This window comes from Sinocyclocheilus grahami, unplaced genomic scaffold (assembly GCF_001515645.1).
Source record: "Sinocyclocheilus grahami isolate Dianchi unplaced genomic scaffold, SAMN03320097.WGS_v1.1 scaffold52.1, whole genome shotgun sequence".
Classification (NCBI taxonomy): Eukaryota; Metazoa; Chordata; class Actinopteri; order Cypriniformes; family Cyprinidae; genus Sinocyclocheilus; species Sinocyclocheilus grahami.
Window position 1 is genome coordinate 2,297,264 of NW_015505231.1, and position 24,251 is coordinate 2,321,514.

The window sequence follows — 24,251 nt, forward strand, 5'->3', positions numbered from 1 at the left end:
CTCCAGTTCTCCATATACACCTAAGCGGATGCTATATGTGTATTTGCTCTCGAAAACTCCTTTGGGAAGGATGGGGCTTCCGCAGCGTCCCTGTTCCAAGTGGAGCGGGTACGTAACCTGGTATGCATTGCACCTGCTACCTTATTATACTCACGCTGTGATCAGCGGCAGCTGGATGCAATAATCGCATGCCAATGTGCATTGGACTATCGCAGCGATATCCCAATTTGTCGGTCACCGACGTGACGCCTACGTTCCCTCCTTCAGGGAATGAGGGTTACCATACGTAACCGAGACGATCTGCACGTCTCACATCTCAGTCACTCCGTGACACTTGTGCACCAAATCAGCGTATTAGAATGATCTTCTCACTGAAGACTGGAGTAATGGCTGCTGATAACTTTGCCATTACAGGAATAAATTACATTTTAAATTATATTAAAATTGAAAACAGTTATTTTAATTATATCAATATTTTACTACATTATTTTTTTATTTTTTTTACTGTATTTTTGATCAAAGAAATGCAGCTTTGGTGAGAATAACTTTTTGGAAAAAAAATCTAATTCTAATTTAAAAAAATCTTTCCGACCCCAAACATTTGAAAGGCAATGAATGAATGAATGAATTAATTAATTAATTAATTAATTTAATTAATTTGTTGCCCAGCCCATCGGGAAAAGATCCACTGCTCCCTCTGGCTATTCAATCCCTGCTGACATCTCTGTCTGGTGAATAACAAGGGAGATATTATTTAGGCCTAATACATGTCTTTTCTTTTGCCAGGTGACAGAAAAAGTGTCAGACTTCCATTCTCGGTTATGTCAAAAACGGCATATCTTTAGCTTGCAAGACCCCCAGGACGCCAACCAACTTGTCAAGACACTAGAGCTTTCGAGGCTACTCGGGTGAGGGCTAATAATTACACAGGGAGGGAGAGCCAAGGGAACAGCGTAGACTGAAGAGGACTTCAGCATCTTGTGCTATTCCTGTAGGGTCAGACCAGCCTGGACTCCATCAGCTATTACTGACAGTAATGGATAAGAAAGTGGATGTAAAATAAAGCTCTTTCCACAGACAAAAAAAAAAACACACACACACTCATGCTCAAACAACACTTTCAGCATTGGAGTCTGACCAAGAAGGAGAGTATAATTTATTATCAAATTAGTATGACATTATAATAAATGGCCTATATTTCATGTCATGTAGGCTAAAAGAATAAAAAGAGCTGCTGGTTGGGCTTCAATCCAAAACAGAGACTGTAATGGAGCTAGAGAGCTTTACCACCAAGAGCTCTAAATATCAATTCTACTGGCAAGGCAAGTGCATTAGTTGTGGGATTTTGGGGTTTTGTGAGTAAAAAACCTACATAGACTGCCAGCAATAGAAATTTTGAAATAACTGGGCTGCTACCTAAATCCAGGGTAATGAGTTCCATTCTTGTTTTAGTGGATTATTCCATCTAGTAAGAGGAATTCCTGAAATCATCAAAGTAATGTGGAACCAGCAAACCTTTTCGCACAGGTGAGTTTATAAAACTGGAATTAAAAGTGATTTTGGCCATTTTGAGAATACAATAAAGGTGCAATCACACTACACTTTGCATTCTATTGACTTTCATCGATACGCATATGAATGATTCCAGGAAACCGGAAACACAAGCTCATGCACAATCCAAAGTTCAAATTTGGTGAACTCCACCCTTGCAAATTCATATTACATGAAGAGTGTGACCAAGAAGATCAGCATGAGCTCTTAGCTGTCATAAAACAACACAAACTTTAAATCTGCAGGATTGCATTGTTGCAGTAAAGTTGTGTAGATTGCATACCAATATTTTTTTGAGGATGAGGATGAAGAAGGTGAGTGTAGAATTAGGGCTGGGCGACATGGGCAAAAATTCAGTGTCTCAGTATTTTCGTTTTTGTATTTGAATTTTAAAAAATCTGTATTTAATATACATTTCACTTACCGCCCAATGTTGTCCAACAAAACAATACATATTAAAGGCTATGAAAACAAATAAAATGAATGGAACCATGTAAGCCTTTATATTATGTGCAAAAAAGGGTTAAAGTCACATTTCATTCTAACATTGTAACATTGCAATCTAAAAACAACAATAAAGGCTTTTAAAAAGGAAGTTAAATTTACTAAACTAAAAATAAAATTAAATGAGAACAAAAACACAGAGTTGTGTTAGGCTATTTTGATTACCCAATTACAGTCACTTTACAGTCAGTGCTATCATAAAAATAGACTTATAGGTTTAAAATTCTACGTCACATTTATTGTTCAACTACAAATATTTCAGCGAAATGTATATGTAGCGTCTGCGTAGGATCATGCATGATAGTTGGACTGTTTATGGCTTAAAAGACCCCTTTTAGCCTTTTGACATTTGCATATAAATTACAGTTCTGGTCAGAGATGTTACGTTGTATAGGGGTTTTAAATTGCCAAATGGTTCTTCGCCGTCAAAGAAGATTAGAACCAGCCCCACGGGCATCCTGCAATCTGAGTTCAAACACATTCTACAACGAGCTGTAAATGGCCAAACGAACAAAATATTCCCCTTTTAGAGCTAATAAATAATAATAAACGTTACATATATTTTAGTTAGAATTATTGCACTCCTATTTAATTGAGCCCTGTCTGTTTGGCGCGCATGTGCGCGGCGGCGCTCATTCACTGAAGTCTGTGAAGTTTAGTGGAGAATCCCAAAGCAGAAGGCTCATGCACTTCTGACAGAAAAATGGAAATATTTCCATGGCTTTCTAACATTTACAGATGGAGAATATACCTGTGAAATGTAAGTTATGCATTTGGGAAGACAGCACATCTCAAACACATTAAACAGTGCGAGTAGCCTATAGCGTCTCTGTCAGCGGCACATGCAGCCTTTCTGTCCGAGCATATGACGGGGCGGGCCGCTTAACATATGCAAAAACGAAACTATGTCGTACCAGTTTTTAAAGGCCTTAATATGAAGCTTGTCACATGTTTACAGTCATGGCCGAAAGTATTGGCAGTGACATCAATTTTGTGTTTTGCAAAATTTGCTGCTTCAGTATTTGTAGATAATTTTTCCACATGTTTCTATGGTATACTGAAAAACAATAATAAGCTTATACGTTTTAAATGCTTTAATTGGCAAAAAAAATATATAATGAGTCAATATTTACAGTGTTGACACTTGTTCTTCATAACCTCTGCAATTCGCTCTGGCATGCTGGATATTAGCTTCTGGGCCAAATCCTGACTGATGGCGATCCATTCTTGCTTTATTAGTTCTCAGAGTTGATCACAATTTGTGGGCTTCTGCTTGTCCACTCGCCTTTTGAGGACTGACCACAGGTTCTCTATGGGATTGCGATCCGGGGAGTTGCCTGGCCATGAATACAAAATTTCAATGTAATGATCTAAATGATCTAAGGAAAATGCACAGATCATCACTAAATTGCTCATGGATCGTTGGAAGAAGTCGATCTTGCAGGACGTTTTGATACCATTCTTTATTCATGGCAGTGTTTTTGGGCAGAATTGTGAGAGAACCCACTCCCTTGGTTGAAAACCAACCCCACACATGGATGGTCTCAGGATGCTTCACTGTTGGCACGTCACAGGACTCACGGTAACGTTCACCTTTTCTTCTCCGAACAATCGATTTTCCAGATGTCCCAAACAGTCGGAAGGGAGCTTCATCAGAGAAAATAACTTTGCACCAGTCTTCTGGTGTCCAATCCTTGTACTTCCTGCATAATTTCAGTCTGTCCTTGACATTTTTCTTGGAGAGAAGTAGCTTCTTTGCTGCCCTTCTTGACACCAGGCCGTTGTCCAAAAGTCTTGGCCTCACTGTGCGTGCAGATGCTCTCACACCAACCTGCTGCCATTTCTGAGCAAGCTCTGCACTGGTGGTGACACGATTCCAGCTGACTTCTCTGTTCTTGATGATCTGGTAAATGGTTCTTTCAGGTGCTATATTCTTTGTAGCAATTTTCTTGCATGTGAGGCCATTTTGATGCAAAGCGATGATGGCTGCACGTGTTTCTTTGGAGGTAATCATTGCTAACAAGAACACAATGATTGGAAGCGCGTCTTCCCTCCTTTTATAGCAATCAGTCTGCTCTTACAATCTAATTAGTATGATAGTGATTTCACCTGACTAGTACTCATTTACACTTTCACGTGTGCTGCTGATATGATTAGTCAATTAATGTTAGCTGGTCATTTTGTGTCAGGATCAAAAAAACTGTGAAATTATTATTATTTTTTTTTTGTGAAAAGTAAATTTTTTTGGCCAATGAAGCTTTTAGCAATTATTTAAAATGTATCTCATCACGCTCCACAATAATCTAGAAACAATGTGAATGAACACTACAACAGCTTAAGCAGTAAACTTTGCAAAACACAACATTTATGTCACTGCTAAAACTTTTGGCCATGACTGTAGAACAAATTGGATTATGCACTTTCTCCGCAGCAGCTCAGTCTGTGTCCTCCGCTATATTTTCAGATGCGCTCGTATCAAACTACTGTATATCGATATAAACGGTATTGCCTCATATCGAATCACTTATAAAGAAAATATCGGTATATCGTGCAAACTTGATATACCGCCCAGCCCTATGTAGAATGCAATCTTTAGGTTTTAGAATCTAAACACAGCTTTATTGGTCACTACATAAATGAGAACATGTGGAAAATACGAAAAAGTATAAAATAAAGTACTCCATGGTAACAGTCTACCATGCACTACCAAAGTGCATCCAATAAATGGACATTGTTGTAATAAGACTTGGCCCTGAGCAAAGGAGGATGAAGGCTATTTATACCCTGAGAAACACAGGCTAACAAGAAACATTTGACGACAATGAGTAGCATAATCAAAGAAAAAGAAAAAAGAACACTGAAGAATAACCAAATATGTGATACTGTAGCAGTTTTTATAATTGTTTTTAACTATCAGCTGTGAATACCTTAGGCAGAGTGTGTATTTGAACCTAAAGTTTACTCATTTGTTTGTAATTAATCAAAACGATACAAAATACAAAGTACACAGATTACTTAGTATACTGTAATTTTCCTTGTGAGAATTTTTGTAATATTGTCCTTAATTACTACTAATTGTTACAAAATACCCCCTTGCCAGGCAGTCAATATATGAAGCAATCTTGTCTTGAGCTAAAATAAATTTTAAAACAAAGTGTTAGATTGACCAATTAACAAAAGTACAATAGTTATTCCACCCTATAGTGTCAATATCATTCCACTTAGTTTCAGTTTGGTGAATTATTGTGTAAAAAATGTCTTCACCTAACATTTTTTTTGCTTTAAATTGTATTATATAATACTGCATTACATTAGCAATTGGCCATTAACTAACCCACACTGGCTCACTGTCAGTTGTCACTGTGCCTCAGCTCAATGTATTGTCTATTAAAATACAGTTTTCTCATTCAAATGCCGCTCACAAATATTCATCAGGCATATTCGAAAGTTGTCATATAAGCCCACAGCACAATAATGAACCAGCAACAACACATGCTCATAACCTCCTGCAAATGTATTGCCCTTTTGTCTCACCTCTGCTTCCAGCATCTCTCCTGCAGTTCACATGTTCTATTTTTTTTCCATCCAGTGGTGCTACTATCAAAAGTATTCAAAACACTTTCACATCAGCAATCATGAGACCATACAATAAACACCTGTGTAACCTCTGTAGGAGGCAGACACGCTATTAAACTTGCCAAAAATATACCAAACAAAAGTGTTGTTATACCTCCAAAGATGCTCTTATACTGTAATCAGACAACAGCTGAGATAAAAGTTGGCTCTGTAATTTGAAACAATCAGAGGCTAACACAGGCCTATAACCTTGCGCAGATAATGAATGAAAACAGTAAAATCTTAATTGTGGAAAGCTTTCAGTAGGCGCATTACTCAAGCGCGTTATTAATTAGCTTGTGTTGTTAACTCTGTGTATAAATGAGATCTCCCTTACTTTGCTATGGAGAATACAAGTACAAAAAGTAATTAGAGGGTCATTTAAGGTGGACAGTTTTTCTGTCTTCTTGTTACGTTCCGAGCCTAAAATAAGTTGGAATGAAATACCGCCACCTGTTGTAAATATACCTATATTGCAGGCAGTTTATACAAGAAAAAATAAAATAAAAAATAGGAACTGCGGACATGCAACAGCTTGCCAGGTTTCATCAAGCCAAAAAATAGAACAGTAAACCCATCCTGTCTGCTGCACCTGCCCAATATTGATTTATCCTGTCTCTTTATCTGTCATCTCTTGCTCTCTCTCTCTTGCCTGGATGGTCTCTCTTTCCCTCTCTCTTCACTTTGTCTCTGTTGCTGCCAGCATCACTAATATCATTTCAAAAGATGATACATACAAATTTGACTCCTACAGGGGCAAGTGACTTATCAAAACTGACAGCATGTGGTTTGTCAACAGATGGGAATTGGTAACGGTGCTCACGCACACACCTTGTAATCACTGGGTGGCAAGTCCATCTCTCCAAATCCGTAATCCTTCTGTCACTAACTCTAAGGTCAGAAGAAATATCTAAAAGTGTGTGCATGTGTTTGTGTGTGTGTGTGCAAGCTTGCACTCAGTTTTGACAGAGAAGGCAGATCAACACAGATTAATCTCTACAAATAGAAACACTTTCCCAGCATGCACCAGGAGGGTTTCCCTCTACTCTTTATTCCCCTTCCTCAAAAGTGAAATGTCAGGGTTCTGATTTTCCACTGGAACGTTCTGACTTCAAAAAACTCAACTCGAGTGTTCCACTGCATTAGCCCAAATATCCAAATATCTTTATATCATGCTTAGCTCTGTCATTCTTCAGATTTTCATCCAGGCCATCTCAAATTTCAAGTGGCAATACAGTACATTGCTACTTATTCATAGTATTCTTAGTATTCCATATATATGGTAACACTATAGTATACGGATTCATTTTCCCTATTAACTAGTTGCTTATTAGCATGCCTATTATTAACATATTAGTACTTATAAAGCACATATTCTGCATGAGTCGTGACCATATTCTACATACTTAATCCTACCCAATATATATATATATATACAAATCCGATTCCAAAAAAGTTGGGACACTGTACAAATTGTGAATAAAAACAGAATGCAATGATGTGGAAGTTTCAAATTTCAATATTTTATTCAGAATACAACATAGATGACATATCAAATGTTTAAACTGAGAAAATGTATCATTTTAAGAGGGAAAAAAAGTTGATTTTAAATTTCATGGCATCAACACATCTCAAAAAAGTTGGGACAAGGCCATGTTTACCACTGTGTGGCATCCCCTCTTCTTTTTATAACAGTCTGCAAACGTCTGGGGACTGAGGAGACAAGTTGCTCAAGTTTAGGAATAGGAATGTTGTCCCATTCTTGTCTAATACAGGCTTCTAGTTGCTCAACTGTCTTAGGTCTTCTTTGTCGCATCTTCCTCTTTATGATGCGTCAAATCTTTTCTGTGGGTGAAAGATCTGGACTGCAGGCTGGCCATTTCAGCCATGATGTTGTAATTGATGCAGTATGTGGTCTGGCATTGTCATGTTGGAAAATGCAAGGTCTTCCCTGAAAGAGACGACATCTGGATGGGCGCATATGTTGTTCTATAACTTGGATATACCTTTCAGCATTGATGGTGCCTTTCCAGATGTGTAAGCTGCCCATGCCACACGCACTCCCCCCACGCATACCCCATACCATCAGAGATGCAGGCTTCTGAACTGAGCGCTGATAACAACTTGGGTTGTCCTTGTCCTCTTTAGTCCGGATGACATGGCATCCCAGTATTTACCACTCTGCGCGCATCCCCTGACATGCTCAATAGCATGAAGAAGCAGTATCTCTGTTGCTGTCGGCAATCGGCATCCTTTCTGACTGGGGTCGGGGACGGAGTGGGCGAGGGCGCAGGCGCAATCATCAAACATATTTCAAAGGAAGCGGAAGCGGAATCACCACGGTCCTGACCGCATCACTGTCTTTACTGTGTGTTTTTAGGGAATATTTGTATTTTTTTACATGCGATTGGATTAGCTATTCATGTGGTAGACTGTCATGATTTTGCCTAATGCAGGACACTAATGAATGATGCGCATCACAGGGGATTTAGAAGTGGGTAGGCTATACGCAAAACCGACTGATAAAGAAGTGGGTATACGCCGTATACCTGCGTATACCCTCCACTTCACCACTGTATATATATATATATATTAAGGCTGTCAGTTGCGTTAACTTAATTAATTAGTTATGGAAAAATAACGCGATTAAAATATTTTAATGCTGTTAACGCACAGGCCCCGCCCCAGGCCTGTACATCATCTAACAGTTCATACAGTTGACTGTTGACAAATATGATGCAGGGCAACAACTCCATATATGCAGTTATGCCCTAAAATTCAAGATATTGGTGCAAAAAATGCCCCTGTATGAGTTTTTGTCTCATATTTATATCATACGATATCACACGAGCAGGGAGAGCAGTATTACACGAGTGCTGATTTTGTCCCAAATATTATGCAACAGTTCAGTAAATATGAAGTTGATATTGTGTTATATTTTAAACACAATATTATTGCACAATTTTGCAGAAAACATATTACCTAAAACACCATTTCCGTGCAACACATCGGTGTTTAGTTTCTGAATGAATCCGCGTTTTGAATGAATCCTGTGAACCAATGATTCAATAGCCTATTCATAAAGAGAGCAGTTTACTTCATTGCTGAATGAATCAGCCGTATGAACGAATAGAATGAAGACACTTACCGCCACCTGCTGGCAGAGTTTCTTATTTAGAGTATAATTTCATAAATTAAAAAAAAGAATAATAATAAAAACATTAAAGGCATAGGCCTACTTCAACCAAAAAAAATTACAATTCTGTCATAATTTACTCAAACTCATGTTGTTTCAAACACTTATTTTGTGGAACATAAAGAAGGTATTTTGAAGACTGGTAACAAAGCTGTTTTGATTAATGACTTTCATTGTATGAACAAAATACAAAGAAGTTGTTTCTCAAATTATCTTTTTTTATATTCCATAGTTTGTTAGGCCATTGTAGCTTAAATAATACCCAGCCTGTTGTTAGCGAACATACGATCTCTGGAAAACAAGCTGAGAGCAAGGGTTACATCACAGCGGGAAATAAGAGAATGCTGCGCTCTGATTTTCACCAAGACCTGGCTCTCAGAGAAAGTCCCGGAATCTTCTGTTCAGCTACAAACTCACTCCATACACAGAGGAGATCGGACCGCAGCCTCCGGTAAGGCTAAAGGGGGAGGTGTGTATGTGTTTAACAACTCGTGGTGCGGAGACATACAGACTGTTTTTAAGCACTGCTCGCCAGACATGAAGTTTTTATTGCTGAAATGCCATCCCTATTATCTACCGAGGGAATTTAGTGCTGTGTTTATAGCCGCTGTTTACATCCCCCCGCGAGCTAACGCCACAGTAGCGCTTGGCAAGCTCCATGATGTACTAAGCGCACTAGAGACAGCTCACCCTGATGCCGTTTTTATTGCAGCTGGCGACTTTAATCAGTGCAAATTACGGACTGCTCTTCCCAAATATCACCAACATGTTTACAGCAACATACGTGATGCATACAGGGCTGCACCCCACCCCCACTTTGGATACTCAGACCACATCTCTTTGTTCATGTAACCGGCCTACAGACAAAGACTCAAACAAACAAACCCTGTCACCAAACAGGTTAAGCTTTGGACCCTACAAACTGAGGGCATCCTGCAGGACTGTTTTGCTCTGACAGACTGGGATGTGTTTAAAGCTGCAGCCACTTTGGAGGACTCTTCTGTCAGCATACATGATTATGCTGAGTATGTGACTGGGTGCATTAGCACTTGTGCTGATAACATTGTACCCACCATACAAGTCAGGAATTTCCCCAACCAGAAGCCCTGGATAAACAGTCAGGTGCGCCACATGCTACGTGCTCGATCTCTTGCATTTACATCAGGCAACGAGACAGAGTACAGAGCTGCTAGGTACGGACTGAGAAAAGCCATTACAGCGGCCAAGAGACAGTACAGAGAGAAGCTGGACAGTTTCTACTCTAATGCTGATGCCGGATGGATGTGGCAAGGCATGCAGCACATCACAAACTACAGGACCACCACGAGCACCACTATCAGCTCTTCAGACAGCCTGCCGGATGACCTCAACACATTCTTCACCCGCTTCGAGACCTCCAGCATCGACTCAGAGAGGAGGCACACACACACTCTGACCACTCTGATGTACACTCGGAGCTGACTGATGTACTCACTTCCATCTTCAACCTCTCCCTCAGTCAGAGCATCGTCACAACCTGCTTCAAGACCACAACCATCATCCCCCTTCCCAAGACGAGCCCCCCGACCTGCCTGAACGACTACAGGCCAGTAGCACTCACTCCAATCATCATGAAGTGTTTTGAGAGAGTGGTGCTGACACACATTCAGAGCAGTATACCGGACATATTGGACCCACTGCAGTACGCATATCGGCCCAACAGGTCTACCTCAGACACCATTGCTGCTGCCCTCCATATTTCCCTTTCTCACCTGGAAGATAAGGACACTTATATCAGGATGCTCTTTATTGATTATAGCTCCGCCTTCAATACGGTCATCCCTCACAAACTCACCCAAAAACTGATTGTACTTGGACTGCACCCCACACTTTGTGTCTGGCTCCAAGACTTCCTGACTGGCAGACCGCAGTCTGTTAGGATTGGAAATAGGACCTCAGACACTGTCATAACAAGCATTGGCACCCCACAAGGGTGTGTTCTCAGTCCCATCCTCTACACACTGTTCACACATGACTGTGTTGCCTCCCACAAGGACAACATAATACTGAAGTTCGCTGATGACACCGCAGTGAGAGGACGGATCACTGGCAGGGATGAAGCGGCCTACAGGAGGGAGGTGGCCAGTCTTGTGACATGGTGTGAGGACAACAACCTCACCCTCAACACGGACAAGACAAAGGAGATGATAGTGGACTTGAGGAAAAAGAGGAAAACTCACCAGCCACTGTTTATCCGAGAGCTTGAAGTGGAGAGGGTGAGCAGCTTTAAATACCTGGGGGTCCACATCAGCGAGGACCTCACCTGGACACTCAACACCACCCAGCTGGTTAAGAAGGCACAACAGGGGCTGTACTTCCTGAGCAGGCTGAGGAAGTTTGGCATGTCACCTAAGATCCTCAACAACTTCTACAGCTGTGTAGTTGAGAGCGTCTTGACCAGCTGCATCACTGCATGGTATGGCAGCACTAGTGTAAGGGACCGCAAACGTCTGCAGAGAGTGGTGAAGACTGCTGAGAAGATCATGCACATCTGTTACTGCTGCTATTGTTATCATGTACTTGCACTCAATTTGCACGTTACTGCACTATTGTTTTTTTTGCACATAAGTTAATACTGTATATGCGCATATGTAGATACCATATACATAGTCTATATTTATATTTTCACATTCTATATTTCTACTCTATACTCGCATATACAGATACACATAGTCTATATTTATATATTTTTTTTGCCCCATAGTCTTTATTCCTACTACTGCAGCATAGTTTTTATTATTATGTTTCTTACATTGTATGTATGTATGTATGTATGTACAGTGGGGCAAAAAAGTATTTAGTCAGCTCACTGGGCATATGACAATTAACGCTTTGAATCCTTGAATCCTTATGTTGAATCAAATAAAGATTTTCTTTCTAAAGCTATAATTTGTAATGTCTACTTGATACTTTCTCATTTAACACAAAATAGCTTTAAATAATATTTGTGGGTATTTTCACAGTCAAATTTATTTTGCGATTAATTAGATTAATTAAAAGGCACAATATGTAAGTTTTTGCCATTAGAGGGCGCGTTTTCAAAACAAACAAAGAAACAAAGGTGTAGTTTGATGACACCGTGACTGAGTGTGGAATCATGGGAGTTGTCTTCTTCATCCCCACAGCCGAGAGCTGATGCAATCCGACGGGACTTGGGCAGAAATCATGTTCATGGATGAGCTAATGTATTAAAGATTTATTAACATCATAGTATAAAGCAGGGTGAGGCTGAAAGCCATCAAAGCGAAATGAAGCCACTGAAGCAATTGCTAATGAGAGACGAACGCGACACACGGCTCGAGAGCAGTGGAGCTTTTATTATGCCACAGTCGACGGCTTCCGCTCCTTCCGTTCGTGCATATGTGGGGTAAAGCATCGCTGTTTTATCATACTCTAGGGATGCTCCCATTGATCGGCTACCGATCACTATCAGCCGATAATCATGTTGGGATGTTTGATCGGCGGTCTATAAAAAGGCAGATCTCAAAAAAACGATCTCAAGCTAATGACGCTGCCGTGAGAGGTTTGGCACGACATGCAGAGGCACCGTCTCAGTCTCTGTCTGGCGTGGGTGAAATAATTATGATGCTGAAGGTGAGGTACTCATATTTCTTCATTAAATAAGTTATAAAGTAATTTGAAAACCTTGTGTGAGACGTAATTTCACAAACATTGTGAGTGAATCACCGCTCGCGTGCACTCTCTCAAGATACGCAAATGGCTTCAAATCACCACACATCGCGTCCGTCTATAAACAAGCTACACGCTGCACAGTTGACAAAGGAATTGTCACTTGCACAATCGAGGCAGTGTCACATCGTCACTAAAGTTTATAAATGGCATTACTTTTTAATTCTTGCCAGTGTTTAACCATTCAGTGCTCGCACGCTAGCGCTCATGCACACTGCGCTGTGTTCATGCCAGGTTCACATTACTCTGTTTGTATTTTTTCTGCGCTTATGGTAATGGATTAAAGCATGCACACTGCACACAGTTGCGGTCCGGCAGTGCGTTCAGGAGCGGTACATCTGCAGCAGTACAGAGATCTTTTCCACACCGAGTCTATTCTTGCTGCACTGCAAGCGCTGAATTAAAGTAACAGCACATTGTTTGCAGTAAATATGAACATGGATTGACACGAAAATGTAGTAATTACACCATAAATGCATATTATTAAAGTCTACTGTGTTTCACAGTCAACACATGGAGTTTTGGCTAGGTTTAAAGGGAAAGAGCACTTTTAGATAAACAGGGCAATAATAGATGGCACTCGTGGAGGTAGGAAAACAAAGTTCTTTATGAACCGCAGGATTGCTTGTAATAAAGATTTAAATGCAAAAGGAAAGGCAGTAGAGCGGACTGTTTCTGTCAATGGTAAGTTTGTGATAACATAAGAAAAGTAGTTTAAATGTTTTGCCACTTGCTTGAGCAACTTAATATATAAATCTAGAAGTAAATGCAAAAGTAAAAAGCATTGAATGTGTTGCTTATATTTATTGTGTTTAAACATGTCTGTGAAAGATTGTATTACTGTACTGTGTAAAAAAAAGTGACAATGTTTGGATTTGAAATCAAAGTAATGGATAAATGTTCTGTTTGTGGTAAACAGCCATGGATCAGTAGTGGACTCCTGTGTGAAAGCACAATGAGAGTCTGTGCTGCTTCCCCTCTCACAAGAGTCACCTAAGAGGGGAATTCCTCCCATTTTCAAAAATGAAATTCAGGCCCTGCATAAATGTCTAAAAATCCTGATTGTAGTATCACTATAAATAGTTATAAATGATTAAAAGAAGGCGTTAAAAAGATCGGTATCAGCAGACGGCAGATACTGCTTTCTGTGATCAGCGCTCGGTGATCGGCCTCAAAAATCGTGATCGGAGCACCCCTAATACTACATACATTTGAACTACTGTGCGGTCGTCACCTGTATAATAAAACACATAACATATTAAAGCATCTTCGGTGTTTCCATGTTTTCTACAAAACAAAACCAGATATCGAGGGTGTATGGTGTCATTGGCAGGCGACACAATGACACTACGGACACGGTCCGTTACTGCAGTGTACATAAGCAGTTAAAATTGCTTATTTCTCTGGATTTAAACATTCTTCGAAACATTTGGAATTATGTAAGTAGACAAATCAGCAAAATATATAACACTGTTGTAATGGTTTTTGGATATTTTAATTAAAAAAATCGTACATATTGTGCCTTTAATCGACACATCATGTAATTAATTAGATTAAAAATGTTAATCGACTGACAGCCCTAATACAGGTGCATCTCAATAAATTAAAATGTCGCGGAAAAGTTAATTTATTTCAGTAACTCAACTCAAATTGTGAACTTGTGTATTAAATAAATTTAATGCACACAGACTGAAGTAGTTTAAGTCTTTGGTTCTTTTAATTGTGATGATTTTGGCTCACATTTAACAAAAACCCCACCAATTCACTATCTCAAATTTTTTTCATCTGAAAAGAGGACTTTGGACCACTGGGCAACAGTCCAGTTCTTCTTCTCCTTAGCTCAGGTAAGACGCCTCTGACGTTGTCTGAGGTTCAGGAGTGGCTTAACAAGAGGAATACGACAACTGTAGCCAAATTCCTTGACACGTCTGTGTGTGGTGGCTCTTGATGCCTTGACCCCAGCCTCAGTCCATTCCTTGTGAAATTCACTCAAATTCTTGAATCGATTTTGCTTGACAATCCTCATAAGGCTGCGGTTCTCTCGGTTGGTTGTGCATCTTTTTCTTCCACACTTTTTCCTTCCACTCAACTTTCTGTTAACATGCTTGGATACAGCACTCAGTGAACAGCCAGCTTCTTTGGCAATGAATGATTGTGGCTTACCCTCCTTGTGAAGGGTGTCAATGATTGTCTTCTGGAAGACAATCAGCAGTCTTCCCCATGATTGTGTAGCCTAGTGAACAAAACTGAGAGACCATTTTGAAGTCTCAGGAAACCTTTGCAGGTGTTTTGAGTTGATTAGCTGATTGGCATGTCACCATATTCTAATTTGTGGTTTTTGTTAAATGTGAGCCAAAATCATCACAATTAAAAGAACCAAACACTTAAACTACTTCAGTCTGTGTGCATTGAATATATTTAATACACGAGTTTCACAATTTGAGTCGAATTACTGAAATAAATGAACTTTTCCACGACATTCGTATTTATTGAGATGCACCTGTATATGTAATCTCCGCTTCGTGTCAGGCGGTTCTTTGCCTCCATGTCGTGCATTTAAAATCCTTTAATGCATGGCTAGCCATTGATTATCCTGCTTATTCCATGGTCATTTGCCAAGTTATAGACAAGTTAAAACTAGTATTGCTAGTATTAGTTCTACTATTTGACCAAATGGGTAAATGACAGTTATTTTATTCAGTTACTGCACGTTAGCGCTAGCATTCTGCCCGCTACAAATCAGACACACAGATGAAATAGTGCGGTCAGATCACATTTATTTGAATGAATTATAGCATGTATTTCAATTAATAATCGAGAGAGAGAGAGATGACAGTTGTGTGTACCTGCGTGTTGTGTCTGTGCGTCTCTCTCTACAAACAATTACTTCAGAAACAGCCATTTTACCATCGTTGCTGAGGAATATAATGTAGTGATCTAGTATCTGGGCAATTTATTAACAAAAATCGTGGGGAAGCATTGACAACAAGTTTATGTGTGTGTGTGTGCAGCGCAATCTGCGATCTCTCATACTTTCTCTCTCTCTCGCTCTCTCTCTCTGTGTGTGTATGCGAGTGACGTGTGCTGGTCAGTGCGCATCAATTAAAGCAGCGCATTATTATGGAACAGTGATTAAACTGACTTGGAACTACCTGTGCATGAAACGGTTTTACTGCATACCCAAACACAATAAAAACATAATGCAATAAAAACATGATTTATGAAAATATATAAAAATAGTTATCTGTTTTTGCAAATAAACTCTTCATATATTGACAGAAATATATTATTTATGATAAGCTGTTGCTGCTGCATGATTAGGTATACATAAATCATGTAACAGTTTTAGACAGGTGGAGCTGGTGGAGGTGGAGGGTTTCAGAGGAACTCCAGCTTACAGGGAACACAGAACCAACTATTGAAATGCTGAGCAAAAAAATCTTATTAGCTGTAGAATCATCAGAAGCCAATCAGCTTGTGCCATGCAGTAATGCAGTATGACATGATTGCTACAAGTTTGTTACTAATCATCTATAGAAAGAAAACGAGATAAGGTAGCATGACAGATACAGAGAAAGAGTAAGAGAGAAATTATGTAGGCAGTGCAACACATATCTCCATAATGATAGACATCACTGGGAGTTTACTACTAATAACTCATTGATCACTTCCATCTCCATTTATCTGCTTCTGCTAAATACATCAATAAATAAATCAACACATTCCTCTGTGACTAGATCTTTTGACAGAGCAGAACTGAAAACTAACATATGTTAATCATTCAGTACACACATACAGCAAAGGAGTCAAGAGAAATCTGGGCCTGGGTGCACATGCCTTGAGGGTGTGTGTGTGTGTGTGTGTGTGTGTGTGTGTGTGTGTGTGTGTGTGTGTGTGACCAGGCATAATGAAGTGTGAGAACTGAAAAGGTATTATAACCTTGAGTTGATTGACTCACACTGTCTAGAGGAAAGCTCAGGAAGGGCATGCTAAGTATATAGCTAAGAGAAATCTATGCGTGTAAGCTTTGGTCGCAGGTTATGCACGTCAATCATTCGTGTGTTTGTGTCAGTACTGTACCTGTTTGGCCAGGTTGACTGAGTCTGAGGTCAGTCTGTGTCTGAGGTGAGGATCGAGCTGGGCAGCAGGAGCGATCTCTACCACTTTCTGATGTCTTCTCTGGATAGAGCAATCCCTCTCATACAGATGAATCACGTTTCCATATTTATCACCTGTGAGCGAAAGCAAGAAGAATAAATATTGAGAGAAAGGACAGAGAGAGATGCGAAGAGAGAGGTTTAAGTTTGCCTGATTTAAATGGGTTACTTCCCATTCCCAATCATATACTTCCTTATCATATATGTCTCAATATATTAAATAAAATATTTTCTTAAGATATAAACAAAATGAGATAAAAGATAAAAATCACGTTTATTGTATCACAAATATGTGAACATAAGCATTAATTTTTTATTAATTTTATTAATTAATTAATTCTACTTTGGTTTGAGCAGTTGTTGTCATTATCGTATTGAAAAAATAGACATTTATTAGGATCTTTTTCAGGCGTTTCTTATTTCCTTTCTCTAACCAATATGTTTTCTCATGAATATTGTTTTAATTGGTGATCATTTCATATTGCAGATATTTAATGTGTCCTCAATTGCACTTTCACCCTGTTAGTCTTGCGTAATATCCCTTTAGTTAAAAAGGAAATTATTTAACAATCTATCAGATAAAATATGTGATATTTTTTGTATTATCGCTAAAAAATTTCATCCTGTTATAGAAAATGACAGAAAACAGGACTATACAGTTATTTTGTATCTCAGATAAATATCTGCATAACTTTGGTATTAGATTCACAGCGGAGGACAAGAAGACAGTCATAAAATCAGTTTATCTGAGAGTGAGAGAAAGGGAGAGAGAGAGAGAGAGAGAGAGAGAGAGAGAGAGAGAGAGAGAGAATGTGGTTGGTGTTCCCTGGACACACACAGAGCCATTCTCTGTTAACAAGCCCAAATCAATTCCAGCTGTATGTTATCGACTATGAGCTCTGTTCCAGACGAGCAAATCACGTCTAATGAGCCAAAATACTCAGCTATAATGGTTCAAATACACCAGGGAGAAGCTAATAGATCACAGTAAGCATAGTAAACAAATGTGCACACATTCTAGGGACAATAGACAAATTCAAATTCTGACAAATTCTTATAATATCCCTCTCTGTTTCTTTTGTCAACACAAACATACACAAACACAAAATACATGGATTAACTCACCAAGAATTTGTACTTCAATGTGTCGTGGTTTCTCAATGAACTTCTCAACAAACAGAGCACCATTACCAAATGCCGCCAGAGCCTCGGAATATGCTCGCTGATAGTTCTCCTCTAATTCCTGTAAACAAGTCACAAAGTTCACTTTTACAATAATTAAAAGTAACCAGGCCCAGTAACATCAGTAGTATTATGAAATATTTTAACAATTTATAATAACTGTTTTCTATTTTAATATATTTTAAAATGTAATTTATTCCTATGATGGAAAAGCTGAATTTTCAGTAGCCATTACACAAAATCATTCCAAGATGCTGATTTTGTGCTTAAGCAACATTTCTTATGATTGTCAAATTTGAAAACTGTTTTGCTGCTTATAATATAATATAATATAATATAATATAATATAATATAATATAATTGAAATATTCTGAAGGGTGCTTTCGAGTGTGTCTAATAAACTGAGAGCTAATCTAGTAGAGAATAAAATGGCAATGATTTCTATTCTTAGTGGAACAAAAGCAAATCATCCACTAAGGTCATTTGGTAAGCACTTAATTGTTTTCATTAAAGGTTGAGCTTGGTATACTTTCATTTATCTTCTGTGAAGTAGTTGAAGACATGAAATGAAGTCTCTTCAGAAACCATGACACACAATATTTAACACTCTTTATAAGACAGTGCTTGTCCACTTATCTCACAGAGCCTGGTAGAAGGAGGCAATAAACACTAAACACTTTTCACTAGTGACAATAAATACAGGCAATAAATAAAGCAAATGGACTATGTAGAACAAGCAATGTCAATGTGATATAGTATTGCACTGGAGTAGTAATTGTCACATGTGTATGTCCACACGTCAAGTGGAGGACAATGAGCATCTATTTTACCGTAACACAATTGAATGCTGTCGTAAAATAGGCAGTATCCACTGACATAAAATAAACAATATATGTTGTTCACACGTGCAGAAAATGAAGCCCATTAAAAGTCGTGATCGACATGGTTTAGTGGGCTAGTCTTGAGACTTCACAGTTATCTGTTTAAGGGGAGAAGGGCACTACTGTCAGATAATGTCAGAATACAATGTCAGATTGAGTTTTTCATATAGGAAAAGGGTGATTTTGAGTGAAAGGTCCCATTGAGTGAAAAAGTCAAGCAATTTTTCAATTTTAAAATACTTTCTTCTATTCCAATTTAAATTGTAGAGGCAGCTATACTGTAAGTAATAAGTGTAAATGCTGTGGCATTGTGGCACTTTGGTGGCATATTTAGGTGTCTGGCCTGCTATCATCACAGTGACACATGATGGTTTTCTGATTCCCTGGTTATTAATTTTTTAGGCATTAATTGGGCTAGAAGATACACAGACCTCATAATCTCGGACCACCCTCATCCCACGGCCTCCTCCTCCATATGCAGCTTTAAAGATGATGGGAAAGCTGTATGTTTTGGCAAACTCCTCAGCCTCTTTAAGAGATGAGATGGGTGCGTCTGTTCCGGGAACAACTGGAACACCTTCACACACACACACACACACACACACACACACACACACACACACACACACAGAGAGAGAGAAACACATTTTCAATGATTTGCATACACAAGTTTCACAAACAAGTACTGTAATGAAGAAATATAAAAAAATGACAATACTATAATTATTGTATTGAACTTGTAGGACCTGATCACCTCAGTCTCTGTTTTTTGTAAATTATACTTTGTGAATACAAAATAATGATGTAAATCATGTTTTGGTGCAGATCAGATCTTGTTGCATGCATGTAAACAGCAAACACATACATGCAAACACATACAACAAGTGATTTTATATGTTTTTGCTGTTTACACCATGGGCATTTCTAGACTTTCTTGTACTGGGGCACAGCCCCCTATCAAAAAAGTGTGCCCATTTTTTGACACATATTTGATACATATTTTGGTACCTGCAGTACGAGTCATTCACAAGCTGCACACACAATAAGCTGCTTCATTGCTGGCAAATGATAGAAGGGCATTTGAAAGGTTTGTTTTAGGGCACAGCCCCCTATCAAAAAAGTGTGCCCATTTTTTGACACATATTTGATACATATTTTGGTACCTGCAGTACAGAGTCATTCACAAGCTGCACACACAATAAGCTGCTTCATTGCTGGCAAATGATAGAAGGGCATTTGAAAGGTTTGTTTTCTATTGTTGGTGAATATCTACCGCACACAAATATCCCTTTACTATTACTTAAACCATTGGAAATGATTCAGTGCGTGAGTGGACTGTCTAAATGAATCTAACTGAATTGCAAACAATTTCAAGACTTTTTTTACAAACCTGTTTGAACAATTATATCAGAATCTGGCATTCTTAACAGCTGATAGAAAACAAACAGTTATGCAGTAATCTTCATTGATACATAAGGATTTACCAGTAATGTTTTACTGGAGCACAGCAGTATTTTACTGGAGACATCCCAGTAAAAAGCGTCTAGCGATACCCCTGGTTTACACATATGATCAAGATAACCTAAAATGATTGCGAAAAATGAACAGAATTTAATTCAGATCTATTAGTTTTTTGCATACTATTTGGGCCACATCCTTATGTGGTACATATTTCTGTAAAGTAAAACATCTAGTAAAGTAAAACGGTAAAAATTCTAAACATTTGCATCTGAATCTCCTCTTATTTCACAAACTTATGTCACTAAATAAATAAATAAAACTACCTTAACACCATGTCTACACTGGGCATGAGCGGCACGATACAACAAAAGACTGGTAACACAACCCATTATAATCAGTGATACGGTCTACACTAGATGCACTTGTCTGTGGTTTAGGGTGGGAGCTACCAGCCTGGCAAGGCAGGGGACCAACTAGACCAGATTAAACCAGGAAAGACCATCAAACCACCTTCAAGTTTTTTTTTTTGTCAAGCACAGTTTTTGCAAAAATGATCATACTATACATAAATATACAAACAATCAAATTACGGACACATACACGTTTTTTATTCACACTGAAAGGCCTTTTGCGGCCACATTTTATCATAACGTAAAGAACATGAAGGGCAATTAAAAAATTTTCTTTAAATAAATGAATAATTATGCGAAGAATTAGTGAAATACAGCAATATACATTGTAAGAGGAAGCATCTCCCATATTTCCCAAAGAGAAATGTCATATTTTATGTCTAATGACCACACACAGAAATATTCAGTTCAACAGAATTGCTGTGTGAATTAACAAGACAGCATGTTCTCTCCATTGAATAATCCATTACATTCTTTAGCAGTTTTATTGATTTTTCAAGAACAAGGACATGTACAATAATTACATGTTCATTGGGACATTCGTGTTAAACACTTGAGGACTACTAAGCATACTAGAAACACCTAACAAGGTTATATCATTCAGACTGACAGCCTTGACAGGTATTCATGTCAACACAGCTGGCTATGTCTGAAGTGAATCTGAAGTGAAAGTAACAGATGGGACAAAAAAGGAAATTTGTCAAAAGATCAGATCTGTGATTTACACCTTGCAGCAATAATGCAGTAACAGTGTCAAAACAGGCACTTACCCTGAACAAATGTTATCATTACATGCCCTGGTTTGATTTCATTTGATTTGTTGAGCGTCATATTTAGTCAGTTTTCACTGTTTGTATCTGCTTGTTTGTGTTTGTGCATTCCAGACAGACTGTCAGTCAGTCAGATATATCCAGCTGCAGAGCCATACGTGACAGCAGATTCCAACTATCATTCTCAGTATGGAGGTTAGGGCTGAGCTAAGGAACACCTAACCTCATTGACCACTGACCCTAACCTACAGTCCAAGAGCCTATAAGCTGCACCTGAACTTTCTACTGTATCTGAGACTTCTGGTCAAAAATTGCTGTCACAACTCTGTGGTTCTGCAGATGGATTAGTAGCAGGGATTTTTCAGTGACTCTTTCTGCCAGTCGCAAGCCAGTATGATGATGACGACACGATAAGACTGTCTTATTGATTCACTGATTTACATGTATTTATTTAACCAGTTCTTTCAAAACACTGATTTATTCAGGAAATGAGTGTTTATGAGTGAGTCATTGATTCATCCACTCAACCAATTTGTTCAAAAACATAAAGTTTATTCTGCTGTGGTTTCATTTAGGACTATTTTGGTTGACAAGGAAAAAATAGACAAAGTAACAAAGACAATAATTTGCCTGCAAGTATTGGGTTAAAATAAGTAGAATCAAATATGAATAATATGAACAAATATTAGTAATTAATAATAAATATGAATAGTTTTCTTATAGAAAGATATAACTTATTGGTTGTTTTATTCTATACTTTTATTATAAAGCTTCAGCTCCATCAACTGCAACAGTTAATCATATAAATCTAGAATTTCATTTTTTTTATTGCAAGTACCATGGTGCTAGGGTTGCCCTGGTACTGTTCAGCCAATCCCCCCCCCCCCCCCCCCCCCCTAATAAAACAGTTACATTTTTTAATTTTTATACCTGCTTTTATGGCCAAGGCACGGGCTTCCACTTTATCCCCCATCTTGTGCACAACCTCTGGGGAAGGACCAATGAATCTTACCCCGGCATCAGCACAGGCTTGGGCAAAGTCTGCGCGCTCTGATAAAAAGCCATAACCAGGGTGGATTGCATCCACATTATTTTCCTGAGAGGGAGAAAAGCACAGGCAGAGAAATACAGAAGGGGTGAGAGATAGAAAGACAGAGAGAGAGATGAGAACAGAAAGAAAAAAACATTAGTCAGGGATGTGTATGTGGCACAGCAGTCAGGCCTAATTATTCTGATGCTGGAAAATACTAATTTCATTCAAATCCCAATCAGAGAGAATTTGAAAGGTCCCTCTCTCTCTGTTGGCTGACTGCGTGCAACATGGTAATTGCATTGGAGAAAGACTAATTATTCTGAGGCCGTCTGCTGAGGTTAGAGACGATGATGTTGGCTGCTTGTTCGGTTTTAATACGGTGTGGTGTTGTGTGTTATGCTTTGTGTTTATGCATTATTAGTGCATTGTTGTGGTGGCTAAGCTGCTGGTTTGAGAGATGAGCTGCCTGTGGCATAATGAGAGAGTTCGCCAAAGGATCTGAATCTGGCTGGCATCTCTGACACTGTTCCAAAAAAACAGGAATGGATCTATTTGAGCACCATATAGTGAAGTGCTGATGTGAATACTAAGCACCAGAAGAGTTATTGCACAATGCAGACAGGCCGTCGTTCAGAGAGTGACAGATAAGGTGAATCACAGTCTGACGGATAGATATATAACTGCCTAACCTTAGCCACTTTGATTATGTCAGGGATATGGAGATAGGCTGCAACGGGGGACAGGCCTCTGCCAATGAGGTAAGCCTCATCTGCCTTCTGTCTGTGCATCTGTCCCGTGTCCTGCTCTGAATATACAGCCACTGTGCGGATCCCAAGCTCTGTGCATGCACGAAACACCCGGATGGCTATTTCACCTGATGGGAGAAAACACATGTGTGAATAGGTTAGTGGACAGTAGTGGAAATCACCTCGAAATGAGCCCACATCTTTCAGTTCCTCAAAGGACAAAACAATAACCAAAAAAAGCACCTTAAATATATATATCAATAATAATTTAAAAGGAGATCATCATATTTGGGGCTACATGGCATTAAAAAGTTTGAAAACACCTGCATCTTACCAGGCCATGTGTTAGCATGCAGATTTGAAATGACATTTGAGTGAATAAATAATAACACAAGGATCAGATGAGTAAATAATGACAAGAGGGTGGGTAAATAATAACAAGTAAATCATTTTAGATCTTGCTGAAAATTCATTTAAAATGCAGCACTCCTGGGCCTTGTGTGTATTTAGATTTTCAGAGCACTAATCCAGGGATCAGGCTTTCACTTTCCACAGTCTTTTCACTGTTTGCAAAATATTTAATCTTTTCACTGTTTGCAAAATATTTAATCTCGGGATTACAAGTTTTACCTCTGTTTGCAACCATGACCTTTTTGATTGGTCGATACTCCAGGTTTTGGGGAGACAAGTGGGCAGAGCGACAAAACAAACCCACTCTCCTGATGAGCAGGATGCCCATCTTCCCCCTGGATCCTCGCAAATGCAGGAGCATCCTAGAGAAATACAAACCGAAAAGTTAAAGATGAACAGATCGCCCTGGTTGTAGTTATCCTTCATAAATTCGTTTTAAAAATACGGACGAAATTGAGTCGAAATTGAAGGATCTGTACACACTTTAGAATACATGGACCAATTGGCTCCTGATCTGTTTTCGCCAAAATAATAGGTCAATTCAACTTTCACGAGCCGCTATGTATTTCAAAACGTTGTAATTTCCACTAGTTTATGTCTATACT

General features: G+C 38.8%; 1 protein-coding gene across 1 annotated transcript in view; it reads right to left on the minus strand.

The window, feature by feature from the left end:
- Positions 1-24,251, minus strand: part of pcxb (pyruvate carboxylase b) — a 215,090-nt gene that overhangs the window by 186,350 nt on the left and 4,489 nt on the right. The window contains exons 2-7 of the mRNA XM_016269466.1: positions 23,866-24,008; positions 23,179-23,363; positions 22,387-22,552; positions 19,247-19,392; positions 17,878-17,995; positions 16,676-16,827 (exon numbers count right to left, since the gene is read on the minus strand). Coding sequence (XP_016124952.1) covers positions 16,676-16,827; positions 17,878-17,995; positions 19,247-19,392; positions 22,387-22,552; positions 23,179-23,363; positions 23,866-24,007 — 909 coding nt within the window. The 5' untranslated portion in view covers position 24,008. The remainder of the gene's footprint in view (positions 1-16,675; positions 16,828-17,877; positions 17,996-19,246; positions 19,393-22,386; positions 22,553-23,178; positions 23,364-23,865; positions 24,009-24,251) is intronic.